This window comes from Hippocampus guttulatus, chromosome 12 (assembly GCF_054856545.1).
Source record: "Hippocampus guttulatus isolate MCC_2025c chromosome 12, RoL_Hgut_1.0, whole genome shotgun sequence".
NCBI classification, from domain to species: Eukaryota; Metazoa; Chordata; class Actinopteri; order Syngnathiformes; family Syngnathidae; genus Hippocampus; species Hippocampus guttulatus.
The window spans coordinates 9,011,369-9,037,556 of NC_141272.1; the positions used below are offsets into that span (position 1 = coordinate 9,011,369).

A 26,188-nucleotide genomic window follows, 5' to 3' on the forward strand; every position below is an offset into this window, starting at 1 on the left:
CTTGAGTGGAGTTCAATGAACAACATTGCGGAGGGGACCGCGTATCAGAATAAACCAAACGCCGTCTCCACTTCATCTTTATTTGTCGTTGTGCCATGATGCCATACTTTGATTCATGTAAGAACACGGTTGACATGACCCCCTTGGTGCTGCTGTTTCTGTTACCAAATGAGTTCAAGGTCTATGGACACACAACACCAAGGGTGTCAAACTCATTTTTGTCGCGGGCCACATTGTAGTTCCGGTTTCCCTTGGAGGGCCGTTATGAATTTTGGGAAACCATATCACTGTTTAATCCCCTCCACCTATTACATACACAGTGCACAACAAATTGATCAATAACTAGTTTTAAAATCAGAAGTCAAGAATAATGACTGTTATTGTGCATTACAAATGACAATTCGAAATTTTGGTTCAGACGTTAACAAGCATCATGGAACTTGACATGCTTAATTTGCTTTCGCGGGCCACATAAAATTATCTGGTGGGCCAGATCTGGCCCCCGGGCCTTGACTTTGAGACCTGTACACAACACTGTGGAGTGAGAGCCTACTGATCATTTGTGATGTGTTTGCCACATAAGATCCTATTTTCCACTTTACCATTCTAGATTTTAATTCATGTGAGGGACTGTTTGCGTCTGTTTTCCTATAGGTTGGGCAGCTGACTCTTTAATAGCTTCCGTGAAATTACGTAATTACAGTTGACTACCTGCTGGGAAATGGTAGGTGTAAAATTGAAAGATGGAACTAATGGGGGCTCAGGATCGATTAGAGGGACTATCGTTTTGGTTACCAACAGAGCCCAACTCCAAATAAGCCCGCCAGTTTACTCTTTAACGTGTCCACCAACTGACTAGCTTTCTTCTTTGGGAGTCGTCTCCGCTTTTCGACTAATTGGAAAGCGGGAAGGGTATAAGGCAGATATAATGACTCCTGCATCATTACGGAATGTTAGTGGAGTGTTACACGTGGAGATGAATTCAATCAGTGCGCAGACATACGCACAAGCAGCAACATTAATCCTCGGCTTTAAATAAAGCCTGCAATTTGCCGGGTAAAAAATGAGCTTGACGGTTATCGAAAGCAGGCGGTGGAATTACACGATGCTCTTTACCACAATGACTTATCCGCTTCCTTTCATCATCAATTTATTCCACCGCACATATTATTTGATTAATTTCTGGATCCTTTATGTCGAAGCTCAAGCTCGATATCAAGGGGACTCTCCAAATTAACCTGCAAACCACAGCGTGACTTTGCTCATTCAAAAACAAATGTGAATGATGAAAATCATTTTGACATGACACGTGGTTTGCAATACCGTCGTAGTAGCATCAAGGTAGCCAGCCAAGAGCGTTATTTTACTGGTCGTGCAAGGAAAGTACATTGTTTACCATGGACTGAATGACAATGCGCGACTGTGATTTTGGAGGAATTTAAATGACTGTGAGGAGGGACGACGTACATTTAGCGATAAGTAAATCATAAAATGTTTCATCAACAGATCAATTTCATCAACAGTAGAATTGTATCCAACAGAATGCTGCCAATCGGCTAGCATGCTTTTGTTCAGTGGCTGGCCGGTGGAGTTATGTTTATATAGAGGTGAACTGCCATAAAAAATCAGTGCCAAAATAAATTCAATCTTTTTTTTTCTTTCTGATTGCTCTTGGTGTCGTTTATGGAGATTTTCAGAGGTTTTACGTCCATTTAAGCCTTTAAGAAAAAAAAACAACCCCAATGTGGGGTGTATTGCAGGCAGTAAAATTAAGCCGCTGTTAATTAGTTAAAGAATTTGTATCCCTTACACGACATAAGCAAACAAAGTCGTCTCTCTTCTTTTGAGCTGCCCGCCTTTGTGTCCGTCACTGACTTTCACCTTCACTGCGGCGGCTGCTGTTGCTGATAGCATGCTAATGTAAACAAGTGTTATCAGCGAGCCACAGATACACGGTCGCCAAGTAGACAATACAGCGTGTCATTGGAGTGCACATCTTCGGCTTGCTTTTCAATCATTTATCCTCTTTTCACACAACCAAAGTCATCATGTCATCTGTGACAAAATGTAGTAGTACCTGTGCCAAGGCTCAACTGTCGCCAATCATTCACTGGATCAGCACTGCGGCTCAGCCGTGGACAAAAGTGCTCGAAACTGCACTTAGATCTTTCATTGTGGAGTCACATCATGTTTAAATGAGCTGATTATTGTGAAATAATCGCCAGAGGCTTCCAGTGTGCGGCAACGTCTGACAACCTGACTAGACAGTGACACACGTGCACAACAACAACAACAACATTTGTTTGGATGAAGCCCAAAGGAGTCTTATATAAGTCTCGTCTACTTGTGTACATTGTAAGCCCCTCATACAGAAGTTTGCCATCACCATATGGCAACACAATAACACTCGGATGCATCATCTGGGGCTTGCAGGTCACTAATCTGCCCACACACTCGCAGAAGATGGTTCAATGCGCAAGCCGGCGGGAGATCAACGATGAGAACGTCTTCAATTTGAAACTAAAAGTTCGATCTTAAAAAGGAGACATATGCATTTGGAAATCAAATTCCCGGGTGTCTTCATCAATCCTCAAAGGAGAAAGAGATACGAGACAGTTCACATCCACTTGAAAACATTCAAGGGTGCTTCTGTCTCATGCAAATGCAGAGCGCAAATGTTTGAACTAGAGACCAGGGGCGGCGCTAGGGCGTTGTGACAAAGCAAGGGTGACTCCGTGATGCCATTTGAAGGGCCTATTCTCCCGTTTGCTCCTATTAGAAAAGCTACGCCGCTTGCACAGTTTTTTGGCCTGCGCCTCCGCACTCTGGGTGGAGGGATGTTGAAATGAAGACGACAAATCTGTCAATCTGTGCATTCTGCCAGACACTTAACTCATTCAGTACTAGCCAATTCTGGACCAAGTCTGAAAAGACGTTTAAAAACGTCTTTGGGAGTGAATGAGTTAATCATCTTTCCACGATCCTTCCACAAACCCACGCAGGCCCGGGGAGAACCTGCAAATTCCACACAGGGAGCCCGCCGAGGCTGGAATTGCGAGGTTGACGCGCTAACCACCGGACCACCGCCTTTGCCAATATTCCAATTTTCCAATTCATTAAAAACACACGGCTGCTGCTGATGATGATGATGTGCTGCTGCCCGGAGCCAAATGAATGAAGGTCACGCAAGGTAGAATGTGCGGGTAAGTATGTGGAACATCAACACACTCGCACACACATACAGAGGAAGCCATGAAAGCCAGAGGTTAGAGCGGTGAACGTACTGAAGCGGAAAACACCCGCTGGCTTCTTCTTGGATGGCAGAAAGGTGTGCCTTGGCGCAAATGCGAGCCCTGCCCACATCTCACCATGTTTACAGAAAGACGGGTAGACAATATGGATAATGGCACAATAACAAAACCAGACTCTTTGCACATAACGGCATGATGTCATAAACAATGAACAGAGCGGTTCATCCTCTCCCGGTTAGGTGAAATATGATGACCGTGTATTTATAGGCGTGCGTAAACAGCCGAGTATGAACCCGAAAGGGGATTTTTTATTTTTATTTTTTCCGAGATTGGCACGGTTGATGCCGTGGGCAGCGTGCATGTTGTTAAGTGGCGGTTAGGATTGCGTCTTGGTCACAACACATAGCAAAGTCTGCACCTCACACCGGGAGCAGATTATTCAGATGGAAACCCTTAAGGGGGGAAAAACAAAGCCTCGAGAAAAAGGTTCTGTCCCGGTATTGTTCCAGCGGAATGATGACTTTGCTCCATTCAACCGCTAAGGCTGGCTGTTTGGCACAGACGAACCAAATTTGAGAAGCGGCAGATGAGGAAGTCAGTGGAGTGCACCGCTGCCGCTTTTGATGATTATTGCTCTTTGGATGCTCGAGAAATAATAAATCATGTTTACTTTCCTTCGTCTTGTCAAACAAGAAGAGCACTGCAAAATTATTTATTTATTTATTTTACGAAAAGAAAAAAAAACTGATTTATTCATGAATTTTACACAATATGTATATTAAGTTATCAGAAGTGCTTCCCGTCTTACCTTTTACAGAATGGGAACAGCATCATTGGATCAAGTGAATCTTCGTCATCCAAGTGTCGAGTTAATTTTGACCACTTTTTATTTTTACTCCCATTTCTTTCAGTTTAATGTTTCCATGCACTGCGGTGTTCACAAAAACAGGTTCTGGGACAGACCAATAATCAGGAGGGAGGTCAATAATGCCGGGAAATCCATAGTACCTTCGAGCTCTGATGATTATGGATCACAATTTGCGCTCTGGAACACGGCAACGTTCGGAGTGTTGTTTATGTTGCTGTTGGAAGCGTCTGTAATGGTTACTTCGGGCGGGTCCTGGAAACAATCCGAGTAGGCATTCCGCTGCAGTTATTTCTGAAAAACCAAAAAAGACCGAGCTGCTGTTTGCATGTTTCACGGGATGAGCAATTTTATGTCTTAACAGTGATCGTGCAGAAGTGCAGAAGGGAAGGAATGAAGCAGGGAATTCAGTAAAGATTGACGGAAGGAAGGAAGGAAGAATGAGGCATAAAAGAATCACAGACGGGACGAAGAGAAGAAAGGAATGAAGAGCAGGGGGGAAAGGAGGTGAGGAGCAATGGAGGAGTAGTTAGGATGGGATGTAAAAAGGAAGATATCATGAAGCAGCAAAGGAGGGACAGAAGGACAAGAAGGAGTGAAGGAAGAATTGAAAGGAAGAATGGTTGGACAGACAGAAGGAAAGAATGGAGGGGTGGACAAAAGAAAGAAAAGGAAGTCCACAGGGAAAGAAGGAGGCGAGGAAGGAATATAATTAGGAAGGAAGGAAGAAAGCAGAAAGAGAATTTAAGGATTCAAACATGGACGAGCTAAGGAAAAACAAATGAAATAAATGGGATGGAAGGATGAAGGAAAAAACAGGATGGAACTTATGAGGGCAAAGGAATGAAGGAATGACAAACGAAAAACAGAAAGGAGGAAAGGACATGGAAGGAGGCGGGGAGTGAAGGACGTTCACGAATGAGATGGAAAGAAGGAAGGCGGTAAGAAAAACTTTGAGTCAGCCATTCGGTTCCAAACACTTTCGCGTCAATGGCATTTCCATCATGTGCTGTGATCACAATAAACACCTTGAGGTTGCCCCGCATGTCAAGCGGAACAAGACGCAATCGTGTTTTTGTCGGCGTGTTCATTCCTGAACGCTGGGAGACGACACTGCGCCGTAGTAGGATCGACTGTACACACACACACTCCCGGCGCCGCTGTTGGCTTTCCAAGTTGCATATTAACGGGGCTTTGTGCCGGCGGCGTCGGCGCACTGACTTTACTCTAATTTGCTGCCCACACGCTCAAGTCTCAGGACACCAGGAGAAGAAGACGTGGGCGGGGAGCAACAACAGATCGGCGCTCGTGTGCGCACAGACACACAATGAGGCAAGAGCCAACGGGGACAGCTGGTGTCATGGTTATTGGGAACGAGGAAGGGGACCTGTGCCTGCGCGCGTGCGTATCATATTAGAAGCATTAAATGCACCTGCACCCTTCCTTCAGGCCCTCCTTTCTGCACACACTATTTTCCTTCTTTTCCTTTCCTCCTTTTCCTTCAGCCATTCCTTCCTTCTGTCGCTATCACTTCCTTCAACACACCCTCTTCCTTATTGCTATCGTGATGGACACGCCATCATTTTTGCTACCGTTTCATTCAGAATTTGAATGCGCCGTTCATATCCCGCCGATGTGCCGGGTTGCCGATGTTTGATGGCTAATCGACATCTTGCTCCGTTTGTCTTGTCTTTTTGCTGCGTGTCACTTTTCCAAGTCATTTGCTGCCACGGTATCAAAGGAGTCTACCTACACTTTCTTCCCGGCTTATCCTCTCCTCACAACAACACCTTCGTGGTTATTTCTCACCTTCTCACTCCACCTCCTTTCGTCTTCATCGTCTTCTCCTAGTTACACCTACTCCTGTCCTTACCATCCTTTCGTCACTCCTTAACTCATTCACTCCCAAAGACGTTTTTAAACGTCTTTTCAGACTTGGTCTAGAATTGGCTGGTACTGAATGAGTTAATATCCTCTTCCGAACACCTCCATGCCTCTTTTAGACACCTGCTAACACCCCCTCCTTCACACCCTCCCCTCTTAACGACACCTCTTTTCATCCTCTCTGTACCACGCATCCCTGCATTATACAAATATTATTTTCTCTCTTTTTTTTTTTCAAGGCAGTGATCAACTTTTCCGCATGGAGGCTTCGAATCCAGCATGTTCGCACCCATCTGCCGGAATTAATCAATTCCCTGGACTGCGATTATATGAGCAGCAGCAGTGATTTTTGCCCTCGCTACAATTACAGCCTTCATTAGCCTAATTAAAAAGTGTGACGAGCGGCGGCGAGTGGAAAGAGTCCGTCAGGGATCCTGAGAGTCATCGGAGCAGTCAGGAGGGGGTGATTATTGGAGGGAAGGAGGTAGGGATGGAAGAGGGAGGGATGAAGAGGAGGATGCTTGGAGTGTATGAACGCAAGAAGAGGAGGGAAAGAAGGGGAGTTCAAATAAGGAGGCAAGGAGATGTAGTTGGGAGAGGAGGTGGATGCAAGGCTTGTGTGTAATTACAGAGGGAGGCAAAAGGCATAGTTAATACAAGAAGCAAACGGGGAGTAAAAGGAGGTGTGGTTCAATGTTGTACAAAGTACCGTATTGGCCCGAATATAAGATGGCCCTGATTATAAGACGACCCCCTCTTTTTCAAGACTCAAGTTTGAAAAAAGACTTTTTGAACACTAAATTAATGTTTATACAGAAAATAATTACAGTACATCTGAAACAAATGATTCTAACAATATATTTGAGAGAAAAAGCATGTTATTTTGCCTCATTCAAATATTCATATCCGAACAATATCTAAACTAAAGTGCAATCACATTGGTAAATGAATGGCTTCTGGTTTTTGAAATGTAAATGACATCATAACTTCTCCTCAGCTGCCGGTTAACCTGGCCGATCTTCGACCTACTTTTCTCCAGATTGCCGCTACGTTTCTCCATTTTCTATTATCTCTTCTATTATTGTCTTCTCTTTTCTTTCTTACTGCTATTTTTTTTCTTCTTCGTGCTACCGCTATTTTTATTGTTATTCTTCGTGGCAGGGGTTCACTTTGGCCTGGGAAGTCAAGTTCAGCATTCGCTTCAATGATATCTGGCGCCATCTAGAGTCGTGAATGGGTATAATGTCAAGACCCCGAATATAAGACGACCCCCACTTTTTCAGTCTTATTTCAATACAAAAAACACCGTCTTATATTCGGGCCAATATGGTACAAGGGTTGAGGAGGCAAGGAAGTGTAGTAAAGATGAGGAAGCAGGTAGTTCTTTTTATAAGAGGATTGAGGGAAAAAAAGGGAGGTATAATTCAGAGAGCAGGAGAAGGAGGGATCAAGGGTGTTGTTAGAGGGGAACAAAATACTGTAAGGCAAGGAGGTGTAGTTTGAAGAGGAGGTATAGTTAGGAGGGTGGAGGCAAAAATTAAGAGAAAGGAAGGTGTCGATCGACCGGTAGCCCGCGGAATGGTCGCAAGTCGATTAGGGACGTAAAAAAAAAAAAAAAAAAAGGAGCTGTGTCTGTGTGCGTGTTATTAATATTATATATTTTTGTGTTAGTGTACACTTCACCCTAAGCCTCCTATCAGTTTCACCAAAAAAATAGAATATATATATATATATATATATATATATATATATACATATGTATGAAATAAAATGAAAAAGCAGGGCACTTTTTTTAACCTAGGATTAGGAAGCAATGACTTGAATTAAGAGAGGAGGAAGCAAAAGGAAGCAAAAAGGTGAAGGAGGGGGGAGGAAGGTTTAGCTCTGGTGCCAAGGAAACGAGGTGTCGTTAGGAGGGAGCAAGGAGGTGTAGATTCATGATTCAAGGAAAAGGAGCAGGTCGAGTTAGGATTGAAGGTGGAAAAGGAGGCACGAACACAGCAGCCATGTTTTGACGCCGTGAAATGTGTGTCAACCAGAAGGAAAAAATGAAGTAGGATACAGCAAAGGAGGGAGGAGGGGGGTGAAGGATGGACGGATTGAAGGTGGACGAGACGAGGGACTGTGAAAGATGAGGGGAGGGGGTGAGCATTTAAAGGAGGAGAGCTGAATGAAGAAGAGGAGGAGGAAAGGAGGGAGGGAGGAGTAATGAACGAGTGGCACAAAAAGTCATCAGTCACTACAGCAAACGAGCGGGACACGTCATTAATATGCTGCTTGCTTACGGAGGACTGTCAAGGAAGGAAGGAGGTCGATGAAACAAGGGAAGCCCCGGAAAGCTGCATGAGAAAAAGGAAGGGGGAGGGATAAGCTGCGCAGGGAAGCCCTGCTGCAAGGATCTCCTCTTCCTCATTCTCATCTTCTTCATCTCTCCTACGTGGGTGCTTGACTTGACCCAATAAAATCCACACATTCACCAGCAAAGCCATTAAATTATGTATTTGCGCACACACAAAAAACCCCAAAACAAGTATTTGATCAGAAATGGTCTCTTTAACACTCCAGTATTTGTGCATTAGAAGCTGCAATGCTCCACGGGTGCACCAGAAACTGTACTGAGACTTTTGGACGCATTCCAGTGACCATAGTTCAAGATCATACTCGGCTAATTTGCTTGTGGCATCACACAGTCATCAAACGAAGACTGGAATTATATTTATTTTGATCATTTATGACCACAACTATGACTTCTACTGCCATACATTTCCTCAAATAAGACAACAACCAATAAACACCTCCTACTGGAATTGCTAAGCCTTGACACCGACAACTTCAACTTCTCCACTCCCACATTTCTTCAACTGTCACATACCCATTCTCTGTGTCCCAATTAGCTGAGGGTGCGCTATACACCTGTAAAAAAAGGAACACCTCCCTTTTTCCATCATAAAAAAACTCAAGTAACGAGTGTCATTACGCCATTTCATAGACACCGTCATTTTCAAAAGCAAATGAAAGCGTGAACTGAAGAGATCCGATGCTAACCAAAACAGCAGCACCCAACAAGGCACGTGAACGGTTCCTTTTCAATGATGGCTATTTTACTACATCTCCCGTACTCCCACTTTTCCTCAAAAAGTGTGCCATACCTCTAATAAATGTTGTGACTCACTTATTTGCGGGGTTTATCATCACTTGAGAATAAATGCCTTCCTTAAATAATCCCTTTTAATTACGACAACGAATTCTTCTACAACTACACTGCTACATTTTCTTAAAATAGGTGTAATATTTGCCAACTCTGTCGCTAACCAAACCAGCAGCACCCAGTGAGCCAAGTAAGCTTTCTCTATCTGTGTCCGTAATAGTCCACCCAAAAATACTCTAGACTCCAATTCCGCTTGACATCTATTGTAATCATACCACTAATAGTTTCACAAAAATGTGTGTCTGCCAATGTGTGGTTGAGTCAATTCACTTTCACACTATGTGTTTATATTTTCCAATATTGAAACATTTTTTTAAGTGTATTGAACTATCGATTCCTATATTTTATTTTATTGTGCTATTGTAAGTTGTTGTAATATATTACAGTGATCCCTAGATACTTCGCGGTTCGTTTATCGCGGGTTCAGTGTATCGTGGATTTTTTCAAACATTAAAAATAAAATGTTTTTTTACATATACATGAGTGCAGTACTGTATATGTTGCTCTATGTGACTCGCTGTTGTTTTGCAGCTTCTCGTGGACCGTTTGCGGACTTTAACAAAAAAAAACTTTTTTTAACCTGTTTATGTTAATTGGATTCTACTTCGCGGATTTTCGTTTATCGCGGCTGGTTTTGGTCCCCCATTAACCGCGATAAACGAGGGATGGTCTTGATGGTTCCCCATGTCATCTGGAGAGCAAATTGCAGGCTCATGCACGTCTGTGAGGCGCATGCGCAGAGCTGCCAGTTTTTCTAAAGGTTGATAGAAAGTGTTTGTCACTGCAGCGTCATTTATTTCCGTATGAAACATGAAACTAATCATTTTATGCAGTATTTGATTTATTACGCCGCTGCCGTGGTCAATATGCAAATCGGCTGGCCTCTCGTCAACTTTTACGGCTTCCTTAAGAATAAAAAGGAGGCGCGGTGCTGGTGCCGGGAGCACGCGCGTTCTAGCCGGGGGAAGTGTGTGCGTGCGTGACACCGCTCCCGGGGACAACTTTGGGAACGCGTGCGTGTCGTCATGCGTGGAGCGATGGACGGAAGCGTAGCATCTGGAAGCTTCGTTTTGCTGACGCTTTCATTCTGACATTGTGAGCACGAGTGCGTGATCCCGCACGTCGTACACGCGCACGACGGGCAACGCAGGTGGGGAAAAGCAATCGTGTTCTTACCTTGTGTTCTCCCCGTGAAGGTGATGGTTATGGTGATGATGATGATTGTGGTGGTGATGAAGAAGGCGCAGAAGGATGTGCACCCGACGACATGTGCACCACTGCTGAGGAAGGGCAAGCATCATCATCATCATCACCAGCACGTCCCGCCTCGGAGCGACCCGCACTCCCCGCCCCTCTCCCCCCCCCCCTTTCTCCCGCACACGCAGCGCGTGACCTCATGTGAATGAATGCAGGAGAAGGATGAAGTTACAGGGGCTTTGTTTACAAGCGAAGGCAACCGACGAGGAGGCAAGGATGGAGGAGAGGAACAAGTGGAAGAAAAGGAAGGAGACAAGGAAGGTGGGCTGAAGTTTAAGGTGCTGTGTTTGCAAGGAAGACCGTCAATAAGGACAGGAGGAGATGAAGAGACAAGTAAAAGGAGATGGGGTATAAGGTAAGATGAGGCAAAGGATGAAGTTCAATGAGGAGAAGGAACAAGACACGAGGAAAGGAAAGGAGATGTGGAAAGAAACAGAAGGCAAAAAGGTGAGAGGAAAAGGAGACGAGGAAAGGAAATGAGGAGAGGGAAGAAGTTAAAGAAGCTTTGCCGACATGGAAGGCTAGACAAGGACAAAAGACGCGAAGAAGAGGAGAAGGAAAGGGAATTTGAGTAAAGGAGACAAGCAGTCAGGAAACAAGGACAGAATGAAAAGATGGGGTGAGATGAAAGAAAAGGGACGAGGAAACAAGGAGACAAGTACATGAAAGGAAGGAGACAAGGTGAGAAGGAAATACAGGAAACAAATGAAGTAGACAAGGTGAAGAAAAGGAAAGAAACAAGGAGTCTGTAAATGTTGAGGCATATAGACCCTTCTTCTGCGTCTACTTGTGCCAAGCTTGCTCCTTCATTCTGGCAAGTTCAGTCCTGTTGCTTTCTGGTTGTCTGTCGCTTTCGATTTTCAGGCTGCGCGGGGTCGGTTCTGGAGTGCGCTCCCACACCTGCAGCTGATCAGCAATTAACTCCGGCATGGAAGACCTGTGCTGATTTGTGACCATGTACCATTGATTATTATTAAAAAAAAATTTACAGCTAGTTCAAAGGCTGACAAGAGTGGGACCCCCCCCCCCCCCCCAACATTTCTGTATGTCATCCCAGATTTCAATGCAAACGTCAGGGTATGGATTTCCGTCACTGTCAATACACTTGGGAGAATGTGGAATGTGACTCAGTGGAGCACAGAGGAACCTCGGCAAGGCCCACCAACAGCACCAGTTTGTTCTTTGAGCCATCATGAATAGAACACGTGCTCAAACAACTAACATAATTTACCGAAAGATCTGTGGACAGTTTTGGCAGCTTTCGGGGGAATTGGTAGGTTCCCTTAAGGGCCGAACTCCACACGGGTGAGGGTCCGGGACCTGAATTTTCTTTTAAAGCAGTGTGCATGTATTTAAAAATCAATTTAGAGGAAGTTATTTAGTGTATAGGAAAAAGTTATTTGTATCCAAATTAGGGGTGTTTTCATTTGGGTTTCATGGTGCTGATTCCTCTCGTCTGAGTGAAACCGGCTGATGCCAAATCCGATACGGATCACATGGATTAACTGCATATTATTCAATTTTAGAGCTTCTCACTAACGACTATTTTAATAATCAAAATAATCGTTTTTTTTAAATGATTGATGAAACAGATAACATTCAATTCAAATTTCCATTCCTTTAAACAAAAACAGCACGTTATTTTGACAGTCTAGAAAAAAAAACATTGATTCAGTGACCAGTTTGCTCTGTAATGTGTTCACTGTTAAGGAACGGTCTCTAGTTGACTGCAGGTTGCAAAGTACAAAGCGTTTTTGTGATCAGCAATGAAAGGCATTGATCGACATATGCCTATCCTGGACTTTTCCACGGAAATCAGCCGATCACCATCTGCGCCCGATCAATCTGAGCACCACTGTTACAGATGGTTGCATTGTCAAAATGAGCCATTATCTTTAAACTGTGAAAAAAGTACTATAAATACGCATACAATGTTACAAATCCACATTTGGGGACATCTCAAGGGATGACGCAAGAGGAGAGAGAAAATGCTCCGTATGAATTATAGATCATTCCCAGACTGCAATTTGCTTTACGATGCCATTCATCCAAACACATCTATAATTCATGTCAATATCATTTTAAAGAATCTATACCAGGCCCACACCGGTGTGCACCTCCATAAAACTTGGGAGAATTATTAGGAAAGGTATAAATGCTTTTGGACAATCTGTCTTGGGGTGCTGAGATTGGTTTTGTGTGTGTGTTTAGGGGGGAATTGGTGCAGGTATTGAAAGTGGGAGTCGGTGTGGGGTCACTGGTGGGCAGGACTAACAGCAGCATCTACTCAGAGGAGGATGACAAGGTGCTACTACATACACCACGGAAGATGCTTTTGTTTTGTTTTTTTGTCTTAAGACTAAAAATTAATGACTCTTTCATGTGCATCTCCCTCCATTATGTTGGATTTAAGTTTCTCAATGTGTGTGTGTTTTAAACAGTATATAAACTAGCAACCTGAATGAAATTTTCACATAATGGATAGGTTTTTTTGTCTTTTTTAAGAATACACATTTAGGCAAATACCAATCTTTCAAAATAATGTGGATTTAATTTTTTTTATGGAATGAATTTTCAGAAAAATATCCATTTTTGAATGTTTTTTTAAATGTAAAGATTAACCCCCGCAAAATAAGTGATAACAGATTTTTTAATACATGTTCTTAATATAAACATTAGAATAAAAAGAGACGATTGAAAACAGAAAAGACAACTACTGTATATGTAAAAAAAAAGTGGATTTATTGAAAAAACTTTGTAAGGACGTAATATGGATTTGTTTTGGTAAATACCCACCTCCATCTAGTTTAAGATAAATCCAATGGGAATTTCATTGATTAAAACATTCAAATATCTATATTTATTTGTAATAATGGTTAAAGATTTTCAAATGACAGTCAACTAATAACACTAAAATAAAATTATTCATTAGTTTATTGATTCGCTGGATCTTTCGGCAAAAGGTGGTTTTAGTGCATTTTGGGGGATGTATGTGAAGTATAGTAGCAAGCGTGAAGCATACACAGTATACAAGAGACTGATGACTAAATGGAAGCTGTGTGTGTGTGTTTGTGAGAGAATAAAAAGGAAGACATGAAATCCAGATTCATTTTTTGTAAGGAAACTTTATGTGTGCTTGGTGAGCGTCACTCATCATCATCATGGTTAGACAGGGGGGAAAAAGCCTTTTTGCAGTTTCCAGTACAGCAGATAAGGTTCCTTATTATTGAAGAGTACAAAAAAAGTGAAAAAAAAAATCACAATTTCCAGAGTTCATTTATCTCCTGCCAGGTGGGAAAAAAAGCAAAGAAAAAAGCAAGGAGAGAGAGAGAAGCTTTTGGTCCTGGAGTCTTTTTGCACGTGACTTGCTGTCTTTACCTTCCCCTAATATGTGCCCCCGTTTTGGGAAAAAACAAAAAAGCAACAAAAAAAAAAGCCATCAATTTAGACACCCTCTCCACCAAATCATCTCATTAGTATTGCATAGATTTTTTTTCCTCCTTTTGGTCAATTTTTGTTATAATTGAAGACGGGTGAGAATGGAGAGATGAGAGAAAGTGGAAAGCACGGAAAAGAGACGATGGTGCTGAGGACACAGACCAGGAAGAAACTCTGCAACATTGTGCACGGATTGGCTAAAATAATAATGGCGGCAATTACTGATTGGGGCAAAAACTATACCCCCCGCTTTTTTTTTTGCCATTACTCGTTGTGCAAAGAAAAGCAAATATTCCTAACAGCACCCTGCACTCTGGCAAATCAAGAAAAGAAAGGGAAAAATGATTGGTCACCTTATCCAGCAACAAAGGGCATTCTGGGTAAATATGTGGTTTCATTTCTGGTTGATCGACATCCCCCCTAAATTCCGCCCCTTCTCTCCTAGCCATTCCGGACGCCTCAGCATATAACTCTGATCTAATACACAAACATCGGCAATCAAGTGACCCCCCCCCACCCCCCTTCGGAACCCAAGTACCCCCTCGCCAAAATCGTAATAAAATAAATTTAGCATAAGTATCAAGATTAGCTCTCCTCCCTTCTTTGACACCCCCCCCCCCAAAAAAAAAAAGGCAGAGTGGGTGAAGTTAACAAGCGCACTTCCCCCCCAACCCCTAAACATCAAGGAAGGAAGTCTAACTACTATGAGAAGCCGATGGGGTGTTTGTTCCATATCCTTGATATCCAGCTGAACGTCCAAGTACTAGCTCTGTCCTCATTAGTAAGACCCTTCAGCACACACTAGTGGAACGACTTGAGAGTAAAATTTTTGGGGGGTGGGGGTTGTTGTTTTTTTCCCCAAGGAGACATAAATAAATGCTCAAATGGCTTTCAAGGGCCATCTACTAGTATGCATATTGTCCTGACTAGCAAGGCAATCTGAACGACACACTAGTACGGCAACTTTGACATAATAGTACAGCAACATGTCAACCGGTGCATTTTTTTTGCCTCTTAAGTAACGTGGCGATACTAGCGGTATGCCAATGCTTTCCTACTAGTTCTGAAAAAACATAACATTACCAGTAAGACTGTCATACTACTAGTGCCCTGAATTGCTTTACTCGACCATGGGCTTCAAGCTAGATGATCAAGGCTATCGAATAAACACAAACGCACTGCTTACTAATAAGGCTTAATTGTTTACTAGTAGGCCAAATGTGGCTCTAGTAGCAATGAAAAAAAACCCCCAATAAAATGGCAGTTATTCCACAATTGTGCCCTAGAAATTGTACTTGTGCCTTGATGTTTTACTAGTTCGCACACCTTCAGGGTGGATAGCGATTAAATGACTGATCATTATTTACTATCGGTAGTAAGGTCTAATGTAGCAAAATTGTCAATAGTTGTGGGGGGACGATACTTATAAGACACAGTCTTCTTATTAGTGTTCCAGGGCCTTCTACTAGTGCACTTACAAAGAGCGTACTAGTAAATGAACCTTAAGATAGATAAAAAACACTGAAGGACAGCTTCACGGCTTTCCATGATTTACTTTCAAGATTTGAGTACTCGAAGGCCCAATGTGGCAATGCCGTGAAAAAAAATGAAAAAAAGATGCACACTCATTCTACGAGCGCACTGCATAGTCTTATTAGAGAGGACAAAGAGTGTATTAGTAAATGGACCTTCGGCTGGAGCCCAAGGATATCGAATAAAAAGGCTTTCCATCAACTACACTTCACTCGACACACTCAAAGACTTTCAAATCGGCACACAGTGGGGGTGGGGGCACCTCACAGTCAACTTAATTCCTGACTCCCCCCTTCGATTTCCCCCGATGCCCCTCCGCATTCCGTCCCCACTCGGCCTTTACAGGTCACTCTCGCCGTACAGGGCGGTGGAGAAGGACATGTAGTCGAGGGCGCCTGGGACAGCGTCGGGCCCCGAGTAGGGCGCCATCCGGGCGATGCAGTACTCAGCCTGGTCGGGCGGCAGCTCCCGCCTTAGCTCGTCGGCAGTGATGAAGTTCTGACGGGAGCAGAAATATTACGGTTGAAAGCAGAGAGCGGAATTGCACAATTTCTCACTGTCTATCTATTAGGTAAGTGCGGTTCAAATTTGGCAGCAATCAGACTCAACCTCTGGGTGGAGTCAGTCTTGGAACAACCACTGAAAATGTTCACAAAGATTTATGACAGCGGATATGTTCCTCAACATCACCCCCCCCCCCCCCAACAATAGTCAAAAATACACAAAGAAGTAGTAATGACATATTTACATAATCTATTCTATAAATTTCAAAGCCTTGTGTCAAATACCAATCCAAAATATGCAAGACAGGTGCAGGTATTATTCATCCTCATAACATCTGTGATTTGAAATGTTTGTGGCCTCACAAAGTGACGCCTGGCGAGTGATGGTTGCCTTTAGCGGATGAGAATGTAGTTGGCTGTTAGCCTGCGCACGTTGAGTCCTTGCTTGCCAGTCTAAGCCGCTGCATCTAGTGTACGACTGTGCTTCTTTATTTTGTTACCGTTTGTTCAATAAAGTGATTGAAAGCGCACCAGCGGCTGCGTCTTTATTTGTCTTCAATTCCTTCCCACTCGCGGCGCTAGGCGGTATCATATTAGATCACGATGTTCATCATAATTGTGGGGCCGTGCGAGACAGTTCTGCTTTGCAGTGAGTGGGTAATCTTTTTTTGTGTGTGAAATCATCCCAAACTATGGACACTCTCTCATTTATTTCTATTTCCTCCAGGCTTGCGCTTATTTCTATACTGAGTCTGCCATAATATATGGGGTGAATAAATGAATCCAGTAAAAAAAAAGTGTGTGTGTGTGTGGGAGAGAGAGAGAGAGAGAGAGAGAGAGAGAGAGAGAGAGAGAGAGAGAGAGAGAGAGAGCTACAGTATGTAGAATTTAAATATCTGTGAATGAGAAATACAGTGACAGCCCCGGGAAAAAAAAAGAACCCTAATATGGCGCTAGACTAACAAATGTCATGGAAATTGTCTCCGGGGACTTCAGGTTTCAACCTCACCTTATCTGCGGCCAGTATCTTGAAGGAGGCGATGACCTGGTCTGCGGTGTCCGTGTCTGTGGTCTCCCGAGACATGAAGTCAATGAAGGCCTGGAAGGTGACGGCGCCTGTGTTGTTTGGGTCCACGATGCCCATGATGCGGGCAAACTCCGCGTCGCCCTGGTGGACCACAAAAAGAAGAGGTTAACCTGGAAGACACTTAACACGACACAAACACATCAAAATGAAAACTGCTAAAGAAACTCAGCATGAGAGCACGACACAACGGGCATGCAACGTTTGCAAGCATGTACAAGACAAATGCTTTAATGTTCACTGTGCTAGAAACAGAAAACGACAAGCAGGGTGAGAAAAGACAGCGAGGTGCCTGCAGGTGAATGCCTGCAATAAGCAGCACTAACACGTATACACTTATAATATACACACACGTTGACACCAGTATATGAGTCGTTTTTACATGTTTACATGTGGAAATGGGTGCATTTACACAAAAAAAAAACCCAGATTCTCCATACCGATTCTTGATATTTTACGAAAACAACTTACGCTTACACCTGGTATCGGTGCATTTACAACTACGGAATTTATAAGTCTGTTTACTCCCGCTGCTAATTGTGTGTTTACACCTGGTATCAAGTGTTTAAACCTGCTATTGGGTTGCCACAATTCGATCGACATGATTGGAAATCAGATCACGTAATTTTCAGCTCAAAGAGATAGGCTTTTTCAAATTGTCTTATTACTAAAGAACAAAACATTTTAGTTCTTTACAGCCATATAAAAAAAGTATAATTTGGGACAAATTTAGTGCTCATAATGATCATAATATTTAAGACAATTTGCATGAGATGGTGCAAGGTACATTTGGGAAAATACGGCACTTAAAGTTAACCATCATGTTATTCTGTTTTCGTACTCCAGTTATTGGACCTGCAGACACCCCGAAGAGAGGGGCGCTAAAGCCAACATTGGCATCAGTACCAGGCTGTTTCCCGTAGAAATGAGCAGAGCCCGGTAATCCTCTGCCACCATCTGTCCTGATCGCTTCTGTGGGGGGGGGCCGGCGGGGCGGGAAATTTATAGTAGAGAAGCGACAGAAATGGTAAGATAGATGAAGAAAAAGAGTAAAGGGGAATCAAGGATAAAAAGCACAAAGAGTCAATGTTGAGAGCAACACGAACACTGACGGGAGCAACCCAAGAAAAAAGCAACAGAGAACCCTGGTGGACAAACGGGGACGCGACATCTCCGAACTTGATGGCCTTCATCCTGAGGAGCCTTGGAGCAGGAAAGCAAACTAGGCACTGACCACTCAGAACCTTGTTCCGATATAATGATCTCTTTGGGCAAGATTTCAATTAGGCATGACTAAGCTGCCGATACACTTTTTTACAATTGTTTTTTTTTGGTGCATGCAAATACTTGTTTTTTTTTACTTTCTCCTTTTGATGATTTTTGCTGCTGTAAATTGCTAATTTCTCCAATGTGAGACAAATAAAGTTGGGTTTTTTTCCCCTCTTCTTTTTTTCCAACTGCACATATACGAACAGTATCAATGCATTTGGGGGGCATTATTGGAGCCGCAAATGTGTATTTCAACCCACAAATATGTAAAAAGGATCCATATCTAAAGAATTGTGTGTGGCTCCGTAGCTACACACTGAGACCACAAGGAGTTGCTAGTATTCTAGGGGTTTGATGAGCCAAATTTAATGACACGTCAAACTAAAATAATGTCAATTTGATTGTCAGTGATGTTGGCTTTCCTGACTTCCATGTGGCCTCCCCCCGGACTATTTCCCCCTCCGGTAAAGGGGGTTCCTACCTGCTTGTTGTTCTCCACGTCGTAGCCCAAACTGATCAAACAGGCCTTGAACTCCTCGGCCATTAGGGCCCCGCTGTGGTCCTGGGGCGAGCCATTGACAGCCAATGACAAAGCACCACGTCACGCACCAGGACCCAACCAATTCGCAACCATGGGGTGAGGGGAGATGTGCGGTGGGATGGACCATGCGGGAGGGACGATGGGAAACATGGGAGACAAACAAGGATGGTTGTTTAAACAAATGTTTCCATCAAATCACATATGGTGCTGAAATTCATGTTGTGATATTATTATTATTTTTTTAACCATCAGAAGGACTAATAACGACATGCGATGTGACAGTGACACAAAACAAAAGACAGACATTGTGGATGGAAGAATGACACCCCGTGTGCATCGTTTACAGTCAAACAGGGACCACTAGTGGTGATTCCCCATTCGGTTGTGAGCAAAATAATAAATTCCAACCATAAAACCTCAGAATGTTGTTGCACATCTCCAGAAAGTGTGGAAATATTCATAGTAAAACATTGACTGTCCTTCTGAGCGATACCCACCAAAAATGAACATGTCATACTCACTCGCTTGGCTCCTCTTATGGTCTGAACATGTGCATGCACATGAATATCACGCGACTGTCAGAAACTTTTCCGAACAGTGTGTATTATTACTAGTCGTTTATTTCTATTGAAAAAGGTGGTGGTCATTGTGAATAACTGGCGAGAGAAGCAATCACAGTTGTGACACTTACATTGTGTGTCAATGTGTTCCATGGACTTTTTTGGTTGTGAATTAATTGGGAGTATCCTGAATAACTGTCAGAGGCGCTTTAATTAATGAATGGGCATGCCTGTGCCCTTACCTATTTTGGATCTACTCCTGTTCATTTCAATGATGCCAGGTGGCCGTTTACAACACAAATAACAGACACAAACTGATTTGGAAGAATGTAGGTAAAGTCAGTGAAGCTGTGAGGCTCGAGTTTGCATGCCTGACCTTGTCAAAGTGGTTGAAGGAGGCACGGTACTCGTACAGCTCCTCCTGACTGATTCCCTTGGCATCACGCGTCAGGATCTGGTTCTCAATCTCGTTGATCGTTCTGGCGATGGTGGTGAGCAGCTGCTCCCAACCCACGCGGATGTGCTGCCGGCGGACGCACGGGTTAAAAAAAAAAAGTCTTGAAGAGTTTCAGAGCTACAAAAGGCTGTGTTACTACCTCCATGGAGTAGGGTGTGTATGTATTGTCAAAGATGAGGGCCTCCTGGATGAGCTTGTGGACGCCCTCCAACTGGTCGATGTTGGGCTTGTAGTCAACGATGCTGCGCTCGTATTCCTTCAGGTTGGTCAGTTGGTCTTCCAGAGTGCCGATCATCTCGATGGATATCGTGCCAATTTCCTGCCCGCCAAACATTTCCATTGATCAAATTAGCAAACGCTACCCGGCAACCATTCTGGCTGATGAGCTAACGCATTTCAGTACCTCCATCTTGGTTTGTATCCAGGGTCCAACCACGTTGGCTTGCTCGGCAAAGTTGCGTCTCAGTTCATCGTTGGACTGCTGCTTGCGAAGCTCCTCCTGCAGGGCCCGGTCACGCTGAGGTACCAGTTTCTCCGCCTACAGACACACAGACACGTTAATAAACACTTGAGCATGACTTCGTAGCAGAAAACTTCGAGTTGCGGTTTTAAACCGGTATTACCACGTGCATAAGTCAGGTCGACATGTTTTCACCTGATATCAATATATATATATACTGGCAGGTTTTCACCCTGTATCAATTGATAACACATTGACACCTGGTTTCGATATGTATTTACCTATAATACTGACTCGTGTTTGCATCTTATATCAATGTGTACTTTACACTAGCTGGTATATACAGACAGGTAAATCCCTCCCTACTTATTCTTGTTGAGGTGGTGAAAGCCGCTGTTCTCAAGTTTCTCAATAATGATTGACACAGTAATCTCGCACCATTCGCTTTGTCTGTTAATCATGGCAGTTCTTAATCTATGTATGGGATGGCATCATATACTGAACACACTTGACCTGATCCCACTTGCTGTCGATGCTCTGTGGCGTGATGGTGGTGTACTGGTTGGTTCCACTCAGCTTGATGCCATTGTGCTGGGCGATCTTCTGGACCTCACTGTGGATGGCCTGGATGGCCTCACGCTCCTTGTTGGCTTCAGGCAGGGTGGACTTGAACTGCTCGTGGGCACGGATCAGGCTCTGAGGGAGCACAAGATCGATTACTTTTTCATCCGCTCTGCGTTTTGTTCTCTCAGTTGAGTTCCTGACATGTACCTGGATCTCTTCAATGTTGTGGACAATAAACATGTCCTGTAGGTCCTCCATGGCCCCCTCCATCCAGTTGTTGAAGGGTGCTGCCCGTTTGGCGTACTCCAGGTAAAGCTCATCAATGGACTCCAGCAGTTTCTCAGTTTTCTGAGGGGGTGGCCGGGTAAACGTGTGAGTCCAAGAGGGTCTTCAAGTACTGTTTAGACTCTGGTGACCACATCAGAGCTCTCTAACCTGAAGTGAGTCCCTGCGCCTCTGGGTGAGTTCTCCAAGACTGTCCCACTGCATGCAGATTTTCTCACAGCGAGCGTTGACATTGGGGGCATCGTAGTAGTCCAGCTCACTGCAAGACAACATGGGATGCTTAATGTGACGAAAACAAAAGCATTTTACATTGGAGGGCTGAGCCTTAATGTAAAATCTCAGACTTATTCCCACAATTTCTTTATATAATGTTAATGCTTACAGCTTACAGCTAATTAAAACCTCAAATGCTCCACCTCAAGAATATGACAAAAGAATCCAAATTATTTCTACGATAGAAATGAGGTAGCAACAGGCCTTCCGCAAAGTATCTTCCTACATTATGCGCTTAAGGAACCTGAATAATATACCAGTTGCACTTTTTAAATTGAACAACTAGGATGTATAATACAGTAACATTTATAGATGTAAAACATGAACAGTATGAAGAAAACATTCATTCGGCAAATCTAAAGTGCCTCCTTCACGTACTTGAGTTCCTGCGCAATGGCCGCGATCTGCTCCACTCGGTCCTGATGGGCGGCCAGGTCACTGTCGAAGGCCTCGTGTTTGCGGAGCAGCGCCTTTACCTCAGACAGCGAGGCCGTCTCATAGTCTCTCTGAGTCAGCATGGCCTCCTTGCCTATACATCATACACAACATGAACTCAAGAACTTCTGTGAAACTAGTTTGTAGACTAACACAGCCAATTGTTTGTAGTGTTGTGTTGTACACAATACGTCCGATAATTACTCGACTTGATTTCTGGTTTTCAGTTGGTTAAATTGGCATGTGAGTCAGCGATAACAGTGCCAACTGTTGCTTTGACTCAGAATGAACAGGTACTGTTTTGCTTTGGTCACTCCTTGTAGGAGCTGAGGGTAGTCTTTGGATTTACCGCTGGTCCAGGATTCGTGGATGGAGGCCTTCTGGCGGAACTTTTCAGCCAGGTGGTCTAATCTCTCCAGACGTCGGATCTCATTGAGGAGCCACTCCTCGTAACCCTTCTCTGCACCCTCCAGACAGTGCCATGCCCTATTGATATCCTGAATATGAGGGACAGAGATCATATCATCAAAAATTCCCAGTACTCTCCATCAAGCTTCTGTGATTTGAATGTGTGTACTTACAGCCACCATGTGTCCCTCTGACGGCATAAAGGCAGGTCTGCCACCGAGTCTGAGTTTGGTCTGTAGCGTGTTGAAGTTGATCTCCAACTGACATTTCTCCTGGACCTGCGGGACCAACATTTGTATTTCTTAGCGGGAAGACAACAAATTTGAACCAAGTGACTGGTAGCACTAAAGTGAAGAGGTGGACTTGCAGAATCCAAAGTCATATTTAAAGCACATTAAAGAACTACACAAAGCATCAAAGCAAAAATACAAAAAAACGAACAAAAAAATTAAGTGCTACATGGCCATTACATAACATCGGCAGGCTACATAACATATAGATGAGTAGTATGTGTTCAGTTAATTAAAAAAAAAATCTAATGTGATGTGCGGATGCGGTGTGTTGAGTGATTTTTAAAATAAAACTATCCTGTGGTGTTAGGATAAAAAAGAAAAATAAATCAGCAATTATCCTGTAGGGGGAAAAATATCCATAATTATATACTGCAGTTTGTTTTTAAGATGAAAATAATTCCTGTGGTGTGGAGGTACGTGAAAGGTGATTAAAAAAAAAGATTATCGTGAGCAATTAAGAGTTGTGTGGTGTGTGTTTTGATCACTTATTCTGTGGTGCCAGGAGTTTTCAGTGATAGGTAGCAGTGCCTCCATGTGGTCGAGAAAAGAGCGTGGTAGCTTCACAGAATATCATTTAACAAGTTAGCTCCACAGGGAAATGGAGAAGAACCTTTGGTGGCTTGTGGACGCGGCGGTAGTCCCGGAAGTCCTCCAGCTTCTGCTGCATCTCAGACATGGTCTTCTCCGGATTTCTGTTCTCCAGCCAGGGAATGGTGCGACGGATCCATTCCAGAAGCTGTGCGAGGGCAGGATGGAATCATCAACAGGAATAATGTAGGACTAGCGAGTCATGTCTTGTTTGTACGTACATCACTGGCCAGTTTCTCGTACTCCTGCATCAAGTGCTCGTTCTCCTGGTTGACCGCCAGTACTTTGCAGATTCGATTGGCAGCGGTCTCAGCCTATGAAGAGCAAACACAAGCCGGTGAGAGATGCTAGCAATACCTAGCCAGGCATTACTGTAGCTGATTGGTTAAAAGCAATAGTTTTTTTATTTTTAATTTCATGCATTTTTTAAATTCATTCATCTAATTACATAATTGCTCAATTGAGTTTTTGTGAATACAATTTTAAAATCTTTAATAACATTTTAAATCAATTCAATTGTCATAAATTACAAAAAATACAATTTTAAGTTGTAAATACTAATACTTTCACAATTTTAAAATACATTAGTAAAACAAACTATTTTACACAACAAAATCACTAAAAGTTCAACTTGCATGTACAATTAAACACATGCATTAAGTATTTACCTATTTTACCAAAGCATACATTAAATGGTTTTGTAAAATTGTTTATTTTACCATTTGTTTGGTACACATTTTATTAAATACAATAATTATGTTTGAAATCTATATGTAAAATGCCTTATTACACTGATATAGTAATAATAGTTAAAAATGGATTAAAATGCGACTGACAAATGTAATTGTGTTAAACGTATTACTTTCATTTTTTTTTAAGTATAATGAGTTCTAATATGATAATAATTTTCTCATTACACTAAGCTCATATTTAATTTTTTTTTCCTTTTACCTCATGAAAAAAACTGTGGCCCTTTTTAAAAATAAAACGTGCTCAGATGTGTCAAGTCATTGGCGTGAACACACACGAGCAATGATTGGGTTCTAAATTTCATTGCAAAAAAAGAAAAAAATTCACACGTGTTTTAAGGGGAAAAAGTGTGGAAACAAACGGCCGTGTATTAAAAAAAAAAACAGCAGCATCGTTTGGATGGTTACAACATGCAGGAAGCTGCTGGCAGTTAGTTTCATGTGCCTCAATCACACACACTGTGCTTATAAAAAACACCATGCGTCTCAAGTGGGTCCATACATCAAGTATATCAGGTTCAAATGGTGCTGAAGTCCAGTGGGTCCTACGACATTAACTACTGGACTGTAGGAATACAAAAACAACACATTTGGCAAGTGAATTCAACACTGAATGCTGAATCAATTGTTGAATTATTTTAAAGGTTTTCAGTAACAAAATGCTTTTAATGTAAGAAAAAAAAGGATAATACATAAACAATAATAAGACATGTAGAATTGTGGAATTAAAAAAGCAACTGACACAAAGTGGAAAGCTATTGACTCATGTTTCTAAAAGAAAGCAACACTTCCCAAAGTCACACACTAAAGTTTTCTGTCTCTTAAGAAACTAGGAGACAAATTGGATATACACTGCAAGGGGTGTAAATGTACATAAGATTTTTCAGCAATTCACAAAAATAGGATTGCTATGATAATGACTGATTCACATTATTGGGTGTTCAAAAAAAAAAACCCACAAAGGCAACTGTGACAACGCTGTAAATGTGACTTTAGAAAGGTAAGTGTGGACAGACATTTTTTTTTCTCTTTTTAGAGAAACAGAGTCAGCATTTTAAAGCAGTGAAGCCTGTTTGGAGAGTTCCCATCAAGACACCGAAACTCCCTATTTCAGTTAAGCCAACATCAAAGCGAAAATATATGTACATAGCTTCCTTTTCATCGGGTTGCGATTCTTTCCTTGCAAATATCTCATGTTATAATATGGGCACCTGCGGCTTATAGACAGATGCAGCTTGTGTGTGAACAAAATGTTTTTTCCTGAATTTGTAAACGCCCAACTGTGAATATGCGAGTCGTCACTGTGCACGGACACTGTATATGATGGGACCTCTCAGTTTTAGGGCGTGTTGAATGCATGTACCTTCTGCGCGCCAGAGAAGGCGTGATAGAAGCAGGACACATAGGTCATAATGGCCTTCTCGTCAGGCCTCAGCGTGCCCACGATGTCTGCCCGACAGCCGAAGCAAAGGATGAAATAAAAAGAGAGAGAGTAAGAACAAAGAGTGAAGCCCAAGCACCCCTAAGCAACTTTGGAATGGACGTGGATGACGGCTGCGGCTCCACCTGAAAGTGACGCTAATTCACAGATGGAGCGTCACAGCTCACATTTGGACACAAATGCAACAATCTATGCATTTACTCATGAAACCCATACAGGTGAAAGTGCTTGCAAATTATGACTAAAATAAAAACTAAAAGTCAAGATTCTTGACCTCATCTAAGTTTCCTCCCCCTTCTAAAGGAACTTTTACAAAAATGTTTCTACTTGTTATTGCACTTTCACCAGGTGACTTCCATTGACTGTAGGATAGAGATTGCTGCTTATTTGTGTCCCAACACATCCTTTTGCTATGCGGGGCCGGAACTGGGAAAGCTGTGAAAGAAAGCGAGGCCATGCCAGGTGAGGGGGCGCGGTAGTGGGGCGCTTGTTAGTAAAATATATATAAATAAAGAAACATTGGTTTTAAAAGGAGTTGGGGGGAGGGGGGTGACAAAGGGGCTGCTGACATGGGGTACCTTCTGAGCTCCAGAGAAGGCATGGTAGAAACTGGACACATAAGTCATTATGGCTTTCTCATCTGGACGAGCAGTGTTCACAATGTCTATTGAAGGGGAGGTTATGAAGACGTGATTAAACATGGACGCACATGTATGACACACGTACACGCATGCTCGCACAGGAGACCAGAATGATGGACAATATAATGCACAGGCAGCAAAATAGATACATTATTATGTTGATAACAAATGATGTGTACACAAAAAAAGCATGCCAGAGAT

At 42.9% G+C, this 26,188-nt stretch overlaps 2 protein-coding genes across 7 annotated transcripts in view; both read right to left on the reverse strand.

The window, feature by feature from the left end:
• Positions 1-10,548, reverse strand: part of slc8a2b (solute carrier family 8 member 2b) — a 42,773-nt gene extending 32,225 nt beyond the window's left edge. For both annotated transcript variants that reach the window (XR_015102392.1, XM_086124673.1), the window contains exons 1-2: positions 10,385-10,548; positions 4,260-4,410 (exon numbers count right to left, since the gene is read on the reverse strand). The gene's annotated coding sequence lies outside the window, so the exon portion shown is untranslated. The remainder of the gene's footprint in view (positions 1-4,259; positions 4,411-10,384) is intronic.
• Positions 10,549-13,570: 3,022 nt separating this feature from the next.
• The window catches only part of actn4 (actinin, alpha 4), a 40,418-nt gene continuing 27,800 nt past the window's right edge, over positions 13,571-26,188 (reverse strand). Inside the window, exons 8-23 of one of the 5 annotated variants that reach the window (XM_086124797.1) lie at positions 25,925-26,010; positions 23,378-23,470; positions 23,179-23,304; positions 22,449-22,553; positions 22,217-22,364; positions 21,811-21,961; positions 21,310-21,418; positions 21,082-21,222; positions 20,824-21,006; positions 20,254-20,388; positions 19,990-20,169; positions 19,770-19,916; positions 18,774-18,854; positions 17,930-17,995; positions 16,949-17,107; positions 13,571-15,934 (exon numbers count right to left, since the gene is read on the reverse strand). In XM_086124797.1, coding sequence (XP_085980923.1) covers positions 15,776-15,934; positions 16,949-17,107; positions 17,930-17,995; positions 18,774-18,854; positions 19,770-19,916; positions 19,990-20,169; positions 20,254-20,388; positions 20,824-21,006; positions 21,082-21,222; positions 21,310-21,418; positions 21,811-21,961; positions 22,217-22,364; positions 22,449-22,553; positions 23,179-23,304; positions 23,378-23,470; positions 25,925-26,010 — 2,069 coding nt within the window. In that variant the 3' untranslated portion in view covers positions 13,571-15,775. Of the gene's footprint in view, positions 15,935-16,948; positions 17,108-17,929; positions 17,996-18,773; positions 18,855-19,769; positions 19,917-19,989; positions 20,170-20,253; positions 20,389-20,823; positions 21,007-21,081; positions 21,223-21,309; positions 21,419-21,810; positions 21,962-22,216; positions 22,365-22,448; positions 22,554-23,178; positions 23,305-23,377; positions 23,471-25,268; positions 25,355-25,924; positions 26,011-26,188 lie in introns of all 5 variants that reach the window. The other 4 variants (XM_086124796.1, XM_086124795.1, XM_086124794.1 and 1 more) reach the window with 4 other exon arrangements.